Below are 15,240 nucleotides of genomic sequence, written 5' to 3'. Positions count from 1 at the left end.
TAGGGGTTGTGAACACAGCTTTTGACCAATATTGTACATTCAAGAGCCTCATGTATGACAAATTTAATTATTTGATAAATATACCATCCCCCTCTTTACTTTCATACCATTTGGGGGTACACATAACTTCCTGTTTGCATTGCAACACACAGCAGAGGTACAGTTTTTATTTAGCAGTAGAATAAGTAGCCCTCATTTGGGCATAATTAGAGTTGGTAATTGTGATTATGTTCCCATCTTCACTCACAGGTGAAGCTTTATTCTATTGTTGGAGAAGAAAACTGTTGTAATCATCTAATAGCATTACCCAATACACCCTTTTATATAATGCTTAAAAATCAAATCAACATTTTCTGCTTGGAAATAGAATAAAAGAGAAATGGAGGATAATGAACATTTAATCTTCCTTTTTGTTCTGAGGACACATAGGTTCTTGCACATAAATAAGAAAAATACTCTTTACACAATATATGTAACAGAAGTATTCTTGACAATTAGCATAATATCCCAGTGTGGTGGGATAAGAACTATAATTTTAACAAACTATAAGAAGTTTGTTAAAATTTATTTGAGAAAAAAATATTCTTACGATTAAAATTACCGTACTAGTGAATTGTTTTAAATCCCCATTGAGTTTTCAAGGCTTTGACATATGTATAATGATTTGTATCAGGTCTTTTCTTTTTCTACATATGTTTCGTGCACATAATGGATAAGGTGTGAATTTTCTCAGGCATTTAAGTGTTAGTTTCTTTAAAAATGAATGAACCAAAGGATGTGAAATTGACTAGCATACTAAATTACTGAAAAACATTCCCACTTAACAAAAATAGTTTTAGAGTTTACTGCTGTCTAACTATCTTTTTTGAGTATTATTTTTAAAGTAAGATTTGATGTTTAAATATAACCACTGACATTATTTTGTGTTTTTAAATTTCAGGAATGTGCAATTTCTTACGCAGAGTGTGTAATGTTTTGACATTTTCTGCTCTATGCCATATGTTTTGCACTTGCAATTAGTATGAGGTTAAGGTCTTTAGCAAGATACAAAAGCATTTAACCCAACGTGGTGACTCATTTGGTTAGAGCATCATTGTCCTGTGCACATACCTAGGTTTTGAGAGGCAACCTCTGTCTGTCTGTCTCTCTCTCTCTCTCTCTCTCTCTCTCTCTCTCATCAATAAACACATCCTCGGGTGAAGATTAAGGAAAAAAGAACGAAGCATTTGGATTTACCAGTTTGTTCAGTTGCTAAGAAATGCTAAAGCACATGCAGAAGATAGGCCCCAAGGAATCATATTTCTTAGGTTCCTCAATTTGATATAGAAAGCAGAGGATTATTTTTATTTGATGGGTATCATTTGGTATATAATACATTTTTCACTTGAACATATTTTCTTTTTAATGAGTATACTTGTACACAAGTTTAAAAATGACAATCAATATTTAAATAATGGAAGTAAAATTAGTAATTTGAGGAAGTAGACACGACTTCTGGAGAAATTTTTTAAATATGTGGGTCATACTTACATGGATTGCACTATGTAGTCTATAAGCAAAGTAGGCTGGTTTGTCTCGAACACAGAGAACTAGAAAAAATAAGAGAGAAAAAAAGAAAGTTTGAGAGTGACAATATATATTTTCTTCAAAATTTGAGAAACAATGAGCACACTATTTTTCCGTGACAGTTTTGGAAAGGTCTTTGTGAGTTCTATGTAGGATCTGTCATTATATACTGTATTGCAATTTCAACATTGAGATTAGTGGTAACCAATAAAAAACATAAAGAAATAATATTATAATGATTAATTCAGATTTTCATTTATCTCTGTCTCTTGAAACTCTCTTATTTCCTCCATAAAATGTGTCCTCTTTATCTGAAAATAGAGCTTCAAAAAGACCCAGGTTACCACCACTGTTATAGATTTTTATTACTGTAGAATTCAATGTGACATAACCCCTTACAAGTGGTTCATCTTCCTAAACACTATTTTTAGAATATAGGTTTGTGACTAGATCTAAATCTCTTAAGAAGAAACTATATGGACAATAACTGGTCTATATCAGTGTTAGAAATCATTTCATCAAAACAATTATGGCATTGGAACAGCCTAAGAGTCTAGACAACAGTAGTCCTTGATGAAAGTCAGTTGATGATTATAGACATTCAATATTGTTTATTTGAATAAGTCAATCAATTAAGAAAGGAATGAGTAATGTATGTATGTCTATAACTTCTATGCAAAATAAATAGAATGCTGCTAGAATGTAAATGCCTTAAGGATGGGGACTTTTGTTGCTTTTGTTGTGGTTTTACTGTCCCATATGCAGTGCCTAAGTCAATGACCAAAATAATAAATAATTAATATGAATGAATGAAGCAGTTAAATTGTTTTGTTATTTCTAATGTCCACTATTTCCTGTCTGAGCCCACTGCTTTGTGCTTTTTTTGTGTGTTTTTTATTTTATTTTATTAATTTTAATTATTTATTTAATTTTTATTTATTTATTTTATTTATTTTTATTTTTTAAAATTCTTTATTGTTTAAATTATTACACATAGTATTACACATGTCTCCTTTTTCCTCCATTGACCTCTCCCTGGCCACCCTCCCCCTCCCCCATCCCTGCACATGACCTCACCCCCCCCAAATGCAATTATTAAATTATATTGAAAATTTACTGAAATGTATGTACATTATTCTCAGAAAAATACACAAGTGTTCATATTTTGTATACTATTTTAGGGATTTCATAGAACTCACCAAACCTTTTTTATGGAACCCTAGCTTAAAATTCTGTTATTTTTCAGCTTCCATGCCCGTGTATGTGTTTGTCACTTTAGAGATGGAAAAACCACAATATTCATTCGTTCAACAAATATCTGAGTACTTAATGTTTGCCTACTAAAAGCAACATATTAAAACGATCCCTCATTTGTAATCTTTGTAATGTGTGCTCTCAAGCCATAGCACAGCACAGAGGAAAGCATGGGAAGTTCATAGTGGTTTTTATGGATAGTTACCACTGTTTCTCCTTTATGTAGGGATACTTTTATTCACTTAGGAAGAAGCAGAAAGTATACTTCCTCACAGTAGCCTGAAGAAATCACCACTAAAGGAGCAACTTGGTAAATCTTTTTCTATAGTAAGACTTACCCCTAAAGGCATAAATTTATTAGACATGGTATCAAAACACTCTTTTCCTCATGGAGAAAAATAACCCATATTGCTAGCATTAATCTGCTCTTTAACAAGGGAATGGAAAACAAATGAATTTAAAGGTGTGAGACTCCAATTGAGAGAGAGAGAGAGAGAGAGAGAGAGCACATTTGAGAATCCAATGTTTCTTAGTATGGAAGTTGAACCAGCTATTAGGGAAGTATGTTCATTCATTAAAGTGGTCAGTGTGCGAATTTAGTGCATTGGATCTGTAGCTGATGTACTTTTCCTCTATAAAGTTAACATCCCTTCTAAATAACTAAATTTAGGAGAAAGTGACTCAACCAATAGCTTCCTTATGCATCTTTAACATAATCAGAGCCAATCAGCATTTGTGGTGGAATAAAAGGTCTGCTGTACACTAACTAAATTATTACTCACCTATCGCAACTAGCAGCTCTTGAAAGTATCCATCGTAACATTCATTAATGGCATCCACTATGTCTTGCCCAGAAATATTTTGAAATTCCTGGAATACTTTAACAAATTGATATAATTCAATAGAAATATCATAGATTTATAAATATGATACATTTAAAATACAAATATTGATTACATTGCTATACACAGGGAAGGTAAATAAAGTATAGGGATGGGAGTTGGGTTGAAGTAGACCATCTTTTAAAATGTCTATATATTTCTGTATGTCTTATATACATAAGAAAACATAAAAGAATTTAAAAAATAAGAGAAACACAAAGGTACAGCAGTTTGGGGAAAATCAAAGTGCAAACTAATATGAGTGCAACTCTTAGATCAATACAGCAGCTTCACATAACTCATGATGTCAAAAATAATGATCTTGACTCACAATAGGCTGATTAAGCTATGTTCACTATATAGTTGAGTAAGTTCTCCATCAAAAATAGAGATGGTTTTTAAAGGTTCATTATTTAAAGATTATATGCAGTTATTGGAAAAAATAAAATTATAGGGAAATTTTATTCCTTAGTAATGTTTTTAGGTGAAGCATGTCTGTATAAACACAATTCCAAATCAGTACCTTTGAGATAACTGGCTTTCTTCTATTTATATGTAACATTCCCCCTCCTCCTATTTTTTTTCCCATTAATTACTTGCTTTCTATTATATAATCAGTTAAGTATCTGAAAAGAAACCTGATTACTAATTACCCAGCCACAGCTGTTGGTAACTCTTATTGCACAGGATCACCTGTAGCATGGTTTTGTGTTCCCCTGTCTTCCGCTGACAGGCTTCCCACAGGACCTGAAACATCAGAGATGCAGGAAGGAGCATCAGAACCTACCCAGGCCAGACCAGTTTAATAATCAACTGTTCTTTACAGTCATTCTGAGAGCTGGTTCTACTTACCATTGCATCCTGAGCAGCCATGGCAGGGTCTGTGTAACCTTCCTCTCTGCTTCCCTGTAAAGTAAGCATGGTTTTCCTTTGTAACTGTTCTTAACTGACAATTTATATAGAATTATTGGGACAAAAACCTTTGAATTGCAAACACATTGGTAATTCCTAAGAAAGTTCTATCATTATTTAGAGTTAGCCTTATCTTTCTTGAATACTTTATGAAATATCTTTTCTTTAAATGTGGGTTCTTTTTGTTTTATTTTGTTTTTCTTTGCAGCAGTGGTAATATTTCAAAGATGTTGAAATGTTCTTCACTTTTCCAAGTTTCTGTGAAGTATCTTCTTTACCATAAAGAAGAGCATCCAGTGCCTGGCCGTGGGTGGTAGAGATGAGATTTAACATTGTTAGAGTGAAAATGCACAGAGGAAGAATGAGTTAATATTCGGTCTCCGACATATGAGATGAGATACATGCAACAATAAAATAACCATGAAATCTAGATTTGGTGGAGTGCCAATATTTTGTGATTTGTTTTATCCCCATCCCTTCATTATATAAAGAATAGACATGGCCAAGTTGACCTAAGGAATGTGCATTTCAAAATAGGAGGACCCAATGCATGATCCTCTGGTCGCTGAGTAATATGCAGGCAAGAGGGAAGAGGGAGGTAGGAGAGATAAGTGATCAGTTTATTTAGCCTTTCATTTGGTTTGAGATGTGGAGAAATGGCTTTTTTTATTTTTATTTCATCCTCCCCCCCCCCCCCATATATATTCTGTACTGAGAAAACACTGAAGGATAAAGTGGTTTCTTCTAGCATCTTTTCAGACTCCGGAAAGGGCCACATTGCTGTGATATGAAGCACAACTGGGCAGAGGGAGGTGCTGGATACAACTCTCTTGAATTAATCTTAACACCTAAGTGGCATGAATGGGTCCCAAATTTCTTCTCTGCTCCCGATGGAGGAACTGGCATGCCAGCTGAGATTCTGGTTGGCGAGTTTGACAGATGGAACTGTTTATGACCATGTCAGAGACAGACTGTTCCAGGAGCCAGGGGCTATGTGGTAGACCACTTGGCTGGAACTGTGTGAGAGACACGGCTAGTCTTTAGGAGGATTCTTCAGCTCCAGAGAAAGTAATGATGAGGCTAAAACCATCATGAGAGTTTACTTGGCTCTGACCAAATGGTGACCAAAAATAAACACATAAAGCTCATAAATTCACCAGCTGTATGGTTTGACAGCGAACACTGAGAAACACTCATATCTTGGACTTCTAACTCTTATATGCTAATGTCCAGAGTTGCCCACAACTGCCCTTCCATAGCTGAGATGAGCAAGGATGTGGAACACATATTGATGATCTGGGGACACTATTGCTCTCCTGTTGCCAAGACATCTCATAAACTACACTCACCTCTCCATCAAGTGCCATCTTAAAGAGAAGGAGGGCCAGGAATCTGACAGTTGAGTATTTAACTCAATAAACATATAAATGCTATTGAACATGTACTCTCACATTGACTGTTCCACATATCCTATGTATTAAATTTTCCATATTAGATTAAATATTGGTTCTTTCCCCTTGCGAACCAAAAATTGAGGGCAAATGGGAAAGATCAATTTATTCCCAGTGAAATTTTCTTGTGAGTACATTTTAGCTGTGGAAATTTAATATGTTTAATCATAACTCAGAAGTTGTGTATGTGTATCATCTAGCGGAGTACAGCTAAGGAAAAACTTACTGAGCCTATCAGACACAATAAAATATCAGGTGACTAAGAATGCACACATGCAATTCTTATTTTTAAAATCTGTGTATTTACATATAAAACTGTCCTTTATACATAGATAAGCAAGAAATAGAAGACAACATTTAAAGTGAACGTACTTTCATTGATTGGTAAGATATGGGTGTTATATTATTTTCAAATTACCACAGTGCTGAGAGCACTTTAAGGAGACTGATAGAGTAAAAGGAAGTGAATAAGTTTGTGATTTAGCTTTTTCCCCTAAGGCAGAATCAATCTGATGTCACTTAAAAAAAACAGCCTAAGATATAAATGCCAGATAAATGAAATAAATGAGTACAGAATTTGGATTAGGGGCAAAATAAAAATGTGAAAGGAAATTTGAAATAAAGGGAATTAAAATATAGCTGAGAATATTTGGAGCAGGTACGCTGACTACAAATGATCACTGGAGGCTTTTGGCAATGACATCCCCAGAGGCCTCACTGTACAAGTCTGAGACACTGTCACAAGGAGAATTCTGACAGCCAAGATGAGGAGTAAGCATCCAGTTGGGTAGTTTCCATTCTTTCTCTGAGAAAACATTTATCATCTCCAGTGTGATTTGCATATATTGATTAATTAATCTCCGAGTGACTCATTTTTCATTATTTGACAGATAATTAGATCTCCTGTAAGTCTAGTTTAATAAAAGCACACAGGAAGTATTATGAGCCCAGTTTAATGATTGGCATTAGTTTTCAAGAGGAACGTTTTCTGGCTGAGTTATTACTTTATTAGAAATAGACCTGAGGGAAAATACTCTATGGATTCAGTGAAAGATCTTCTCTCCCAGAAAATATGACAGTGATTTTCAGCACTTCCTATTTCATGAACTCCTTAGGCTCCAGTGCTCAGATTCTCTCCATCTCTGTTAATTCACAAAAAGAGGTGTGTCTTAATTTTCATGATGTGAAAAAAGTGAAAGCCATGGACAGTCTTTCCTCTGATTCTGAAAGTCACCATGCAGATGGAGGTAGAGAATGTAATATTAATAATTGAAGAAATTTACAATATTTGTATTAGGAGGGCATTGCAAGAAGAATGGGTTCACATCCCTTAATTTACAGAGTGAATTTCTCTAATATGAATCACAAAAAGGTTAAATGATAAATCCAAGGACATACAGCTAAATTATAACAGAGCCAAGAGAAACAGATATCTAATACATACCTTATTGTTTTACAGAGATGATAGATAGATAGATAGATAGATAGATAGATAGATAGATGATAGATAGACAGGCAGATAGGGACAGAGAGAATACTAATCCCAACAAGAGGGTTGAAGAGATATGGTTACATGGCAGCACCCCTCAATTGTTTGATTGAAACTTATCAGCTCTAAATTTCATACCCCTTTAAGAATGAACTCCATTTTCTTTTTGTAAAATATTTGGATAGATTCTATGTGAAATGGTGTACCCACAGACAGTGGTCAGGAGAAGGGATGAACTGTCTCAATTTCCTAATTCACTTTATATCTTTTTCCAATCTTTTCAATATACTGAGCCAAATCATAAATCAGGAGTTCCAAACTGAAGAGTCAGTGGAATATCTTCAAAATATTTTAAAATTTAAGATAAATTATACATTTTACTAAGAAGTATGAATTATCATGAACTTTTGATTTCCAAAAAAGGTGAATATTAAGAGGGATTATATGAAGATACATATTTTATAAGTTTTTACTTCTATTTTCTATTATGAGTAAAATAATTTCTATTAAATATACATTTTTATACATTTTAAACTTTACGGGAAATGTAAAACTTTATAAGTATATAATCTTTAAGTAAACTTCATTAATTTTCTTGGCGTTTGATAAAATCTAGGTCTCTATTTACCCTCATTCTTGATATTCTATGTTGATAGAAAAATTTTATTATAGTGAAAAGCTATTTCAAGGTTACACACACACACACACACACACACACACTTAAAGTTTAAACTCTAGAAATTGAACTTAAGAAGTTATACTTTATCCTGTAAAGTTTCAATACAAATTAAGTGAAACCAAGTGATGAAATAAATTGTGTGTTATTTTAAAATACGTGAGTCTATACAGATAATACTATAATATATACAAATATAGATACTTATAGATCCTATAATAATAAAGCATTATTATTTAATTTCAGGGAAAAGGAACTGCAATTACGAATAAGATTGACTTCCCTATTATATCATGGGAAAATATTATTCCATTGTTTTTCACCCTTCTGATTTATTTTCTCTCATGTCTAATTTTCAGAAGTGTTTTTTCCCCCTGAAATATAAGAATGTTTGCTTTATAAAAATACACTGTGATCCTGACTCTTAGATGTCAGTTACTTTTAGGTGGTTTATAGCTCAACCTTTAAGGAGGTGCAGAGATTCTATCTATTTTATTTATGTATTGGTCATTGACATTTTACCAAATAGAAGTAGAACTGGAGTGGAATCAAATGGGGTTGGAGGTTAATTAAAGTGAACAATGGAGGTATAGCGTGCTAAAGTCTGTTTTCATATTAGCCCTCACATGTAGGGAATGTGTAATGTTGGACAGGCCATGTAACTCTCTAGGGCTTTAGTTTCCTCATCTCTCAATGGAAGAGATATAGCCAGTTGGGCTCCCTGGGAAGGTGACTCTGAGCTGGAGACCAGCATGCTCTTGTTTATTATGGAATGTGCTTGGGATCAACACAGATAGAAGGGAGAGAAAGAAAGCAGAGTTGGCAGAAGGAGAAGCTGATCTCTGATACAATAGTCTATCTAGCTCTGATACAGTAGGCCTAAAGAAATACATTTTTTTCTATTGGAAAACTTATATTTTTCTTCAATAAGTAAAATACATTTCTATGTGGATATAAAGAAAATAAAAACTTATTTGATATCAGAATGCATCTCATAAATTTATAATGGAATTATTTGCTTTACTCTTCTATTAGCAACAATACATACACCAAAGTGAAATTCCTATTGGAAATTATTTGTTTTAATTTATATTATGTAGCATCATTACTTGAAAATTAAAAAAAATAATGTCCCTTCTAAACTGAGAGAAAGTTTTAATTAAAATTAACTTTATGACATTTAAAAGTTAGAAGCCTGGCTGGTGTTGCTCAGTGGTTGAGCATCGACCTATGAACCAGGATGTCACAATGCGATTCCTGGCCAGGGCACATTCCCGGGTTGCAGGCTCAATCCCCAGTAAGGGGCATGCAGGAGGCAGCTGATTAATGATTCTCTCTCATCATTGATGTTTCTATCTCTCTCTCCCTTTCTCTCTGAAATCAATAAAAGTATATTAAAATTAGTTAGAAGCATTCAATTGGCATGACAAGTGAGATTATTTTTAAATATTAATAATAATTATTAATGTTCCCTACAATCACTTAAACTTCTCTTACAAATTAAAATAAGCTTACTCTAAACTTACATAGAACTCAAGTTGGGCTATAAAAAAATCAAACTTTCTACTCTCCATTGACATTACAATTTTAGATTTAGAACCCTCAGAATAGGACTTGATTCACTGAGATTGGTAATATGGGCAGTTTATGAACTATGCAGCCAAACCACACAAATCTAAATAAAATAAAATAGAAAACACAATAAAGCAAATTCTTAATTTTGTTTTTAATTAAAATTTTAAATTTGATTTGCTTAGTACTATGCCACTCTTTTCAATTGAACAATTTGAAGGAACCCAATCAGTGTGAATTACCATTCTCCTCAACTTGGGGCAATATATACTTGGTTCCTCAATGTTTTCTTTTGTACTTCTTTAGTCCTAATTCAAAACTGATAATAACATGGGAATACACACATATACATACACACAAAAAACTAAAACCCATGATTTCTGGCAATGAATGGAATTGTTAGTTTGTGCTCTAACCTGGCTAATATATTTATTTATCCGCTAATTAAATCATACAAAATATGTGTGAAGTGCAGTATGAAGTTTTTCATCACATTAAAGGAAACCATACCTTCTGTCTTTGATTTGACATAGGAATCCCCCCAAATGAAGATAGCAAAATTACAGAGATGGTTTACTATTTATATTTGTTTCTTTCTATACCCTATTCATGTTTCTATTATGGTGGCTTGAATTGATTTGGTATTTAGTGTTATCATATAGAATTTACTGTTAAACTGGAGGTTTCTGTTCTGTTTTCTGAAAATGAAACATACCTATTTTTTTAATAGTGCAAAATGGTGTGAATTTTTGAGTATCATACCTGGACCAAGTTCATGAGAGTATCTCTGAAGTGTCCTGAGGTCTCTGAGTAAATGTCTTCTTGAAGGTTACTGCCATACTCTGAATAAGAAAACACCCATGTTAAAGCTGTGAGTTATCATAGAACCATATATCGATGCACTTGGACTAAGTTAATGCTACTTCCTCAGTTGAGAGTGGAAAACAAAGAAAATACAATCAATCTGTTGATATTTCTTTGTCCTTTAATACCTTCTACTCAGAAGAAGCCAATAAACAGTTAACCCACATAACAGTAACGTTGTCACGGGTCTGTTTTCTTAAAACATATTATCTATTAACTTCATTCCAAAGTTGAAAAACAATATTGGAAGTCATTTCACGTTTTCTAATTCTCAAAATTTAGAATGATAAATTATATTCCCATAGACTGTTGCTCAGCCCAGAGCTTTTCCCAAGTGCTTTGTCTCACTTTAATATTTTAAGTGAAGGGTCTTACTTCATTCCCTTTGGGAAAGGTTTGTTTTTGTTCAAATGCAATATAGCAGACTGCCGGGGACATTTTCCTGACATTCAATGTCACATAATACAGAATGCATTAAACCTTTTTGAAAATGAAAATAGTTAACCCGTCTACTTTAAAAATGTGTAAAAGTCTGATTTTGAGGTAGATTACAGTGATTGTAAAATGTATATAAAGTGGTCACCCATATTTGTACAATTAGCTGAGCAGTTATTGCACATCGCTTTATTTTGTCTATGTACCTGGTTTCTCCTGAGTAAGAGTTAAAATGATCCCTGAACCACTGTGCTGGGCATTTTCCTGTCTTAATGTAAACATTCACCTCATAGAAACTTGTAATTATTTTCCTGGAAAAAATACTTCATTTAATTGTCTAGGGAATAGTTTCATTTTTAATTTAAAAAATTTTAATATAGAGATTTTTTTATTTTTAGAGAGAGGAAGGGAGAGGAAGAGAGAGAGAGAAACATCGATGTGAGAGCCAAAACATCAATTGGCTGCCTCCTGCACACTTTCTACTGGTAATCGAGCCCACAACCTGGGCATGTGCCCTGATGGGGAATCGAACCAGCAATCCTTTGGTGCACAGGATGACACCCAATCCAATGAGTCACACCGGCCAGGGCAATCATTTCATTTTTAATACCCTAATCATCACTTTTACTTAATGAGTTTATTGTTTTTGTATTTCAAATATAAGAGTGTCTTAGAAAATCCTTTAAAATACATCAATAATTTTATTTTTGTTATTTGAAAAATATAAGGTTGATATGTGTGTACATATGTGTATTTCCTTACACAAACAGTAGGCTTCTCGCATTTGGAAAATTTCTCCATTTGTTCTTGAAGCTAATATATCAATGAGGCAATTCTCTTCAGTGCCTACTCCCTGGAAAGACAGGAAAAAGAGAAATATCAAGGTATTTGCACTGGGAATAATAGTGCACCTTATGCAGTCAGTATAAAGGGATACAGCTTTCTGGAATTCTGAGAGGAGGCAGATGCCAACAGAAGTGTGTTTTAGTTCAAGATATACCCAATTCAGTCTGAGTCTGCTATTTACCAGCTGTTTGACACTGAGAAGATAATATTATTTGAAACCTGTTTCTTCATTTAGAATAAAACAACATGGGCATTTCTAAATAATGTGGAAAAAGATATCTAAACAATGCTCAGGACACTGATTTTTGCTGCTCAAATATCAATTTTTTGGCAAGCTGAAATTAGAGCCTAGGTCCTTAATTTCCTAAGGATGTTTAGGATACCTTTTCCTAGATATGGAATTTTGTACCATTTGCCTAAACATTTGAATTGGGTACTTTCCATGGTCTCTTGCAGCCTAACACATATACAGAGTGGGGCAAAAGTAGGTTTACAGTTGTTCATATGGAAAACAATACAATAATTAATAAATAATAATACAAGAATAACCTCTGTTTTGAGATTCATAACTGTAAGTTTATTTGCCCAGCTTTGTATTCTTCTCTGATAGTAATTTTAAAGACAGCACTTCTTTTTCAGAAAAGCTTCAGAAATTCTTACTACTGTTCTATGTGGTATAGAAAAAATATTAGTTTCACCTAAACCAGCGGTTCTCAACCTGTGGGTCGCAACCCCTTTGGTGGTCGAACGACCCTTTCACAGGGGTCGCCTAAGACCATCCTGCATATCAGATACTTACATTACGATTCATAACAGTAGCAACATTACAGTTATGAAGTAGCAACGAAAATAATTTTATGGTTGGGTCACAACATGAGGAACTGTATTTAAAGGGCCAGAAGGTTGAGAACCACTGATCTAAACAGTAACATGACTTCCTTCTTATCTTATAGTTTTTAATCTAATTAACTTTGCAAGATGTAGTAATTGACATATGTAACTTTAAAAAAGCAATTAGTTGAAATTCATATGAATTTTATACAGTGCCTATTCTGATCTACAAATATGCGATGGCTAAAATCCAGGTTCCCTTAATTTTTTGTTCCTTTCCTCTTTCTTGTCCCACATTGTTCACAGATGGTGGTAATCTGGTCATTGGCAGGCATTGTATTGGAATGATTTCAACAGTCCTGCAGGTGTTTAATATCAACATTTGGAAAGATGTAAAAACTCTTTTTTGTTCCCTATCCCTAGTCAACAAAATTTCTAACAAATCTGTAGTCGATTTATTTTATAGAAATTATTTTCCTGTGAAAAAGAATATTCTAATCCTTCAGAAGTAAAATTTAGATACATTTGAGTAATAGTTTTTTGGTAAAGGACTAACTTAAGATCACAAAAATATCCAAATAAAGATGCCATCTATATATTGTGTCCAACTCAGTATCCTATTTTTACTTAATAAGCCAAATTTTTTACAAATAATTTAAAGAGATTCACCTGAGGTAACATTTCCCCTTAATATAAGAATACATGGTGGGGAGGGAGAATCTGAATAGGACCCTGAAGCTTATTTTCTTTTTCCTTTTGGTAGCTCAGCTGGGCCAGGAAGTCTGAATCTGTATAACAAAAGAACAGGCTAATCCCACCCCGTGATCTCTAGAGGACCCCTCTCCTGACAGGGCCACTTCTGACCACAGTATTTCCATGGTCTCATCTTTGCTCAGATATTCCCTTTGTTCTCCCAGATCATATGTAACAACATCACAGGGCACTTTCTTCTCTACCAAACTAAGGGCCTGTGCCTATTACAGGTGTATTTTTGCATCAGACCACTACCTTCATGGCATGCCAGAGTTCGTGAGCATCATAAGATGGTGGTGGGTACATGAGGCCAACCATAACATCTTTGAAGTGATCTGAAAGCTTCTCCTTCAAGTCACCAATCAGGTCCTATGAGGGAAAAAGTAAATATTTTTATTGTATCAGTTACCAACTATACAAGAGAAGTGGGATAATTGCATAAAGTCTTCTAGTAAAATTTCCTTTTCCATGTCATTTCACTTAATAACAAGTCTGGTTTTGATTCATATATATAGACATGGATTATACAAGATGATGGACTTGAGGGTTTGAAAATGATTGGTGTAATCACATCTCTCCATGAGATGTCATCTGTATGGATATTCTAGTCAATGAACTGGGAACAATATTCTTTCCCTAATCTCAGCCCAACCCTCTTTTGACCTCAGTGTGAAGATAAATAAAAGTTGAAACCTACAAACATTTTGGTTTTCTTGTGTGGAATTAATAAAACATTAGTCCTTAAATAAAATACACATTTTATTTATTTTATTTTATTTTATTTTATTTTATTTTATTCTACTTTATTTTATTTTATTATTTTATTGTAGCAGTCTCTCTTAGCAGGGGGTTCCTGGTTATACTATTGCCAAAAAGCTTGTGTGAAAGATTTTAGTAATCTTAGACCTTTCTTCAAATAGCCAAATTAATACAAGCATGATGAATTTTTGTCCTTTTACGACATATATAAAAGTATGAAATTGATTGTTTTACTTTGACTTTTATTTTATTTAGTATAGGATGGGTATTTAAAAACATATATGTTAAATTTATCTTTTGTACAGTTAAAAATATACCTGTTTAAAATTTATCATTCCTTGCTAAAATGTATGAAGTACATTCAATGTTACTTTAAAATATGCACTATTTTAGTTCTGAGGTGGTTCAACAATAGAATGCAAGTGAAAGATCCCAGTGAGGCATAATAAGCTATAATACAATATAGACAAAATAGTTACAATTTTTATTTTATATCAAACAGCACCTCTCCTATAATTTGATTTTTCTTTTTTCAGTGAGTAAAACCATTCTTCCATATGGTGAAAATTGGTAATACAGTGAATCTGTTGAATTTTCCTTAGGGTCAATGCAATTCATTTAATGAGCAATTATGGCCAGAGTTGTGTCGGGTGTTTGGAGTACATATAAAACCATAAAATCTCCATTTTCTTGGAGCTTATGTTCTACTTAATTTCCTCATTATTTGCCACTGATTTTTTTTTCTAATTTCTCTATCAAATAGCTCTTAAGGTGCGATTATGAACCAGGCTCTCTTCCAAGTGCTGGGGCTACAGCAATAAATAAAACCGATATGAGCATGTGAGCTTGTAAAGCTTATATTCTCATATCCACAGGAACTCAATGACTATTTTTTTTATATTCACTTAATACTGTTTCCCAGACATGGTGGTAAGTGAGGGAGAAATACAA

The 15,240-nt window shown here is 33.5% G+C and overlaps 1 protein-coding gene across 1 annotated transcript in view; it reads right to left on the bottom strand.

Moving 5' to 3' along the window:
* ANXA10 (annexin A10) overlaps positions 1-15,240 on the bottom strand; it is a 66,427-nt gene that overhangs the window by 2,876 nt on the left and 48,311 nt on the right. Inside the window, 7 exon segments of the mRNA XM_070415441.1 lie at positions 1,531-1,589; positions 3,603-3,698; positions 4,355-4,448; positions 4,554-4,607; positions 10,564-10,643; positions 11,863-11,953; positions 13,786-13,899. Of these exon segments, the coding sequence (XP_070271542.1) occupies positions 1,531-1,589; positions 3,603-3,698; positions 4,355-4,448; positions 4,554-4,607; positions 10,564-10,643; positions 11,863-11,953; positions 13,786-13,899 (588 nt within the window).

Source organism: Myotis yumanensis, unplaced genomic scaffold (genome assembly GCF_028538775.1).
Source record: "Myotis yumanensis isolate MYYU_CA2020_CCGP unplaced genomic scaffold, mMyoYum1.0.hap1 SCAF_5, whole genome shotgun sequence".
Classification (NCBI taxonomy): Eukaryota; Metazoa; Chordata; class Mammalia; order Chiroptera; family Vespertilionidae; genus Myotis; species Myotis yumanensis.
This window is presented reverse-complemented; position numbering and strand designations above follow the sequence as displayed.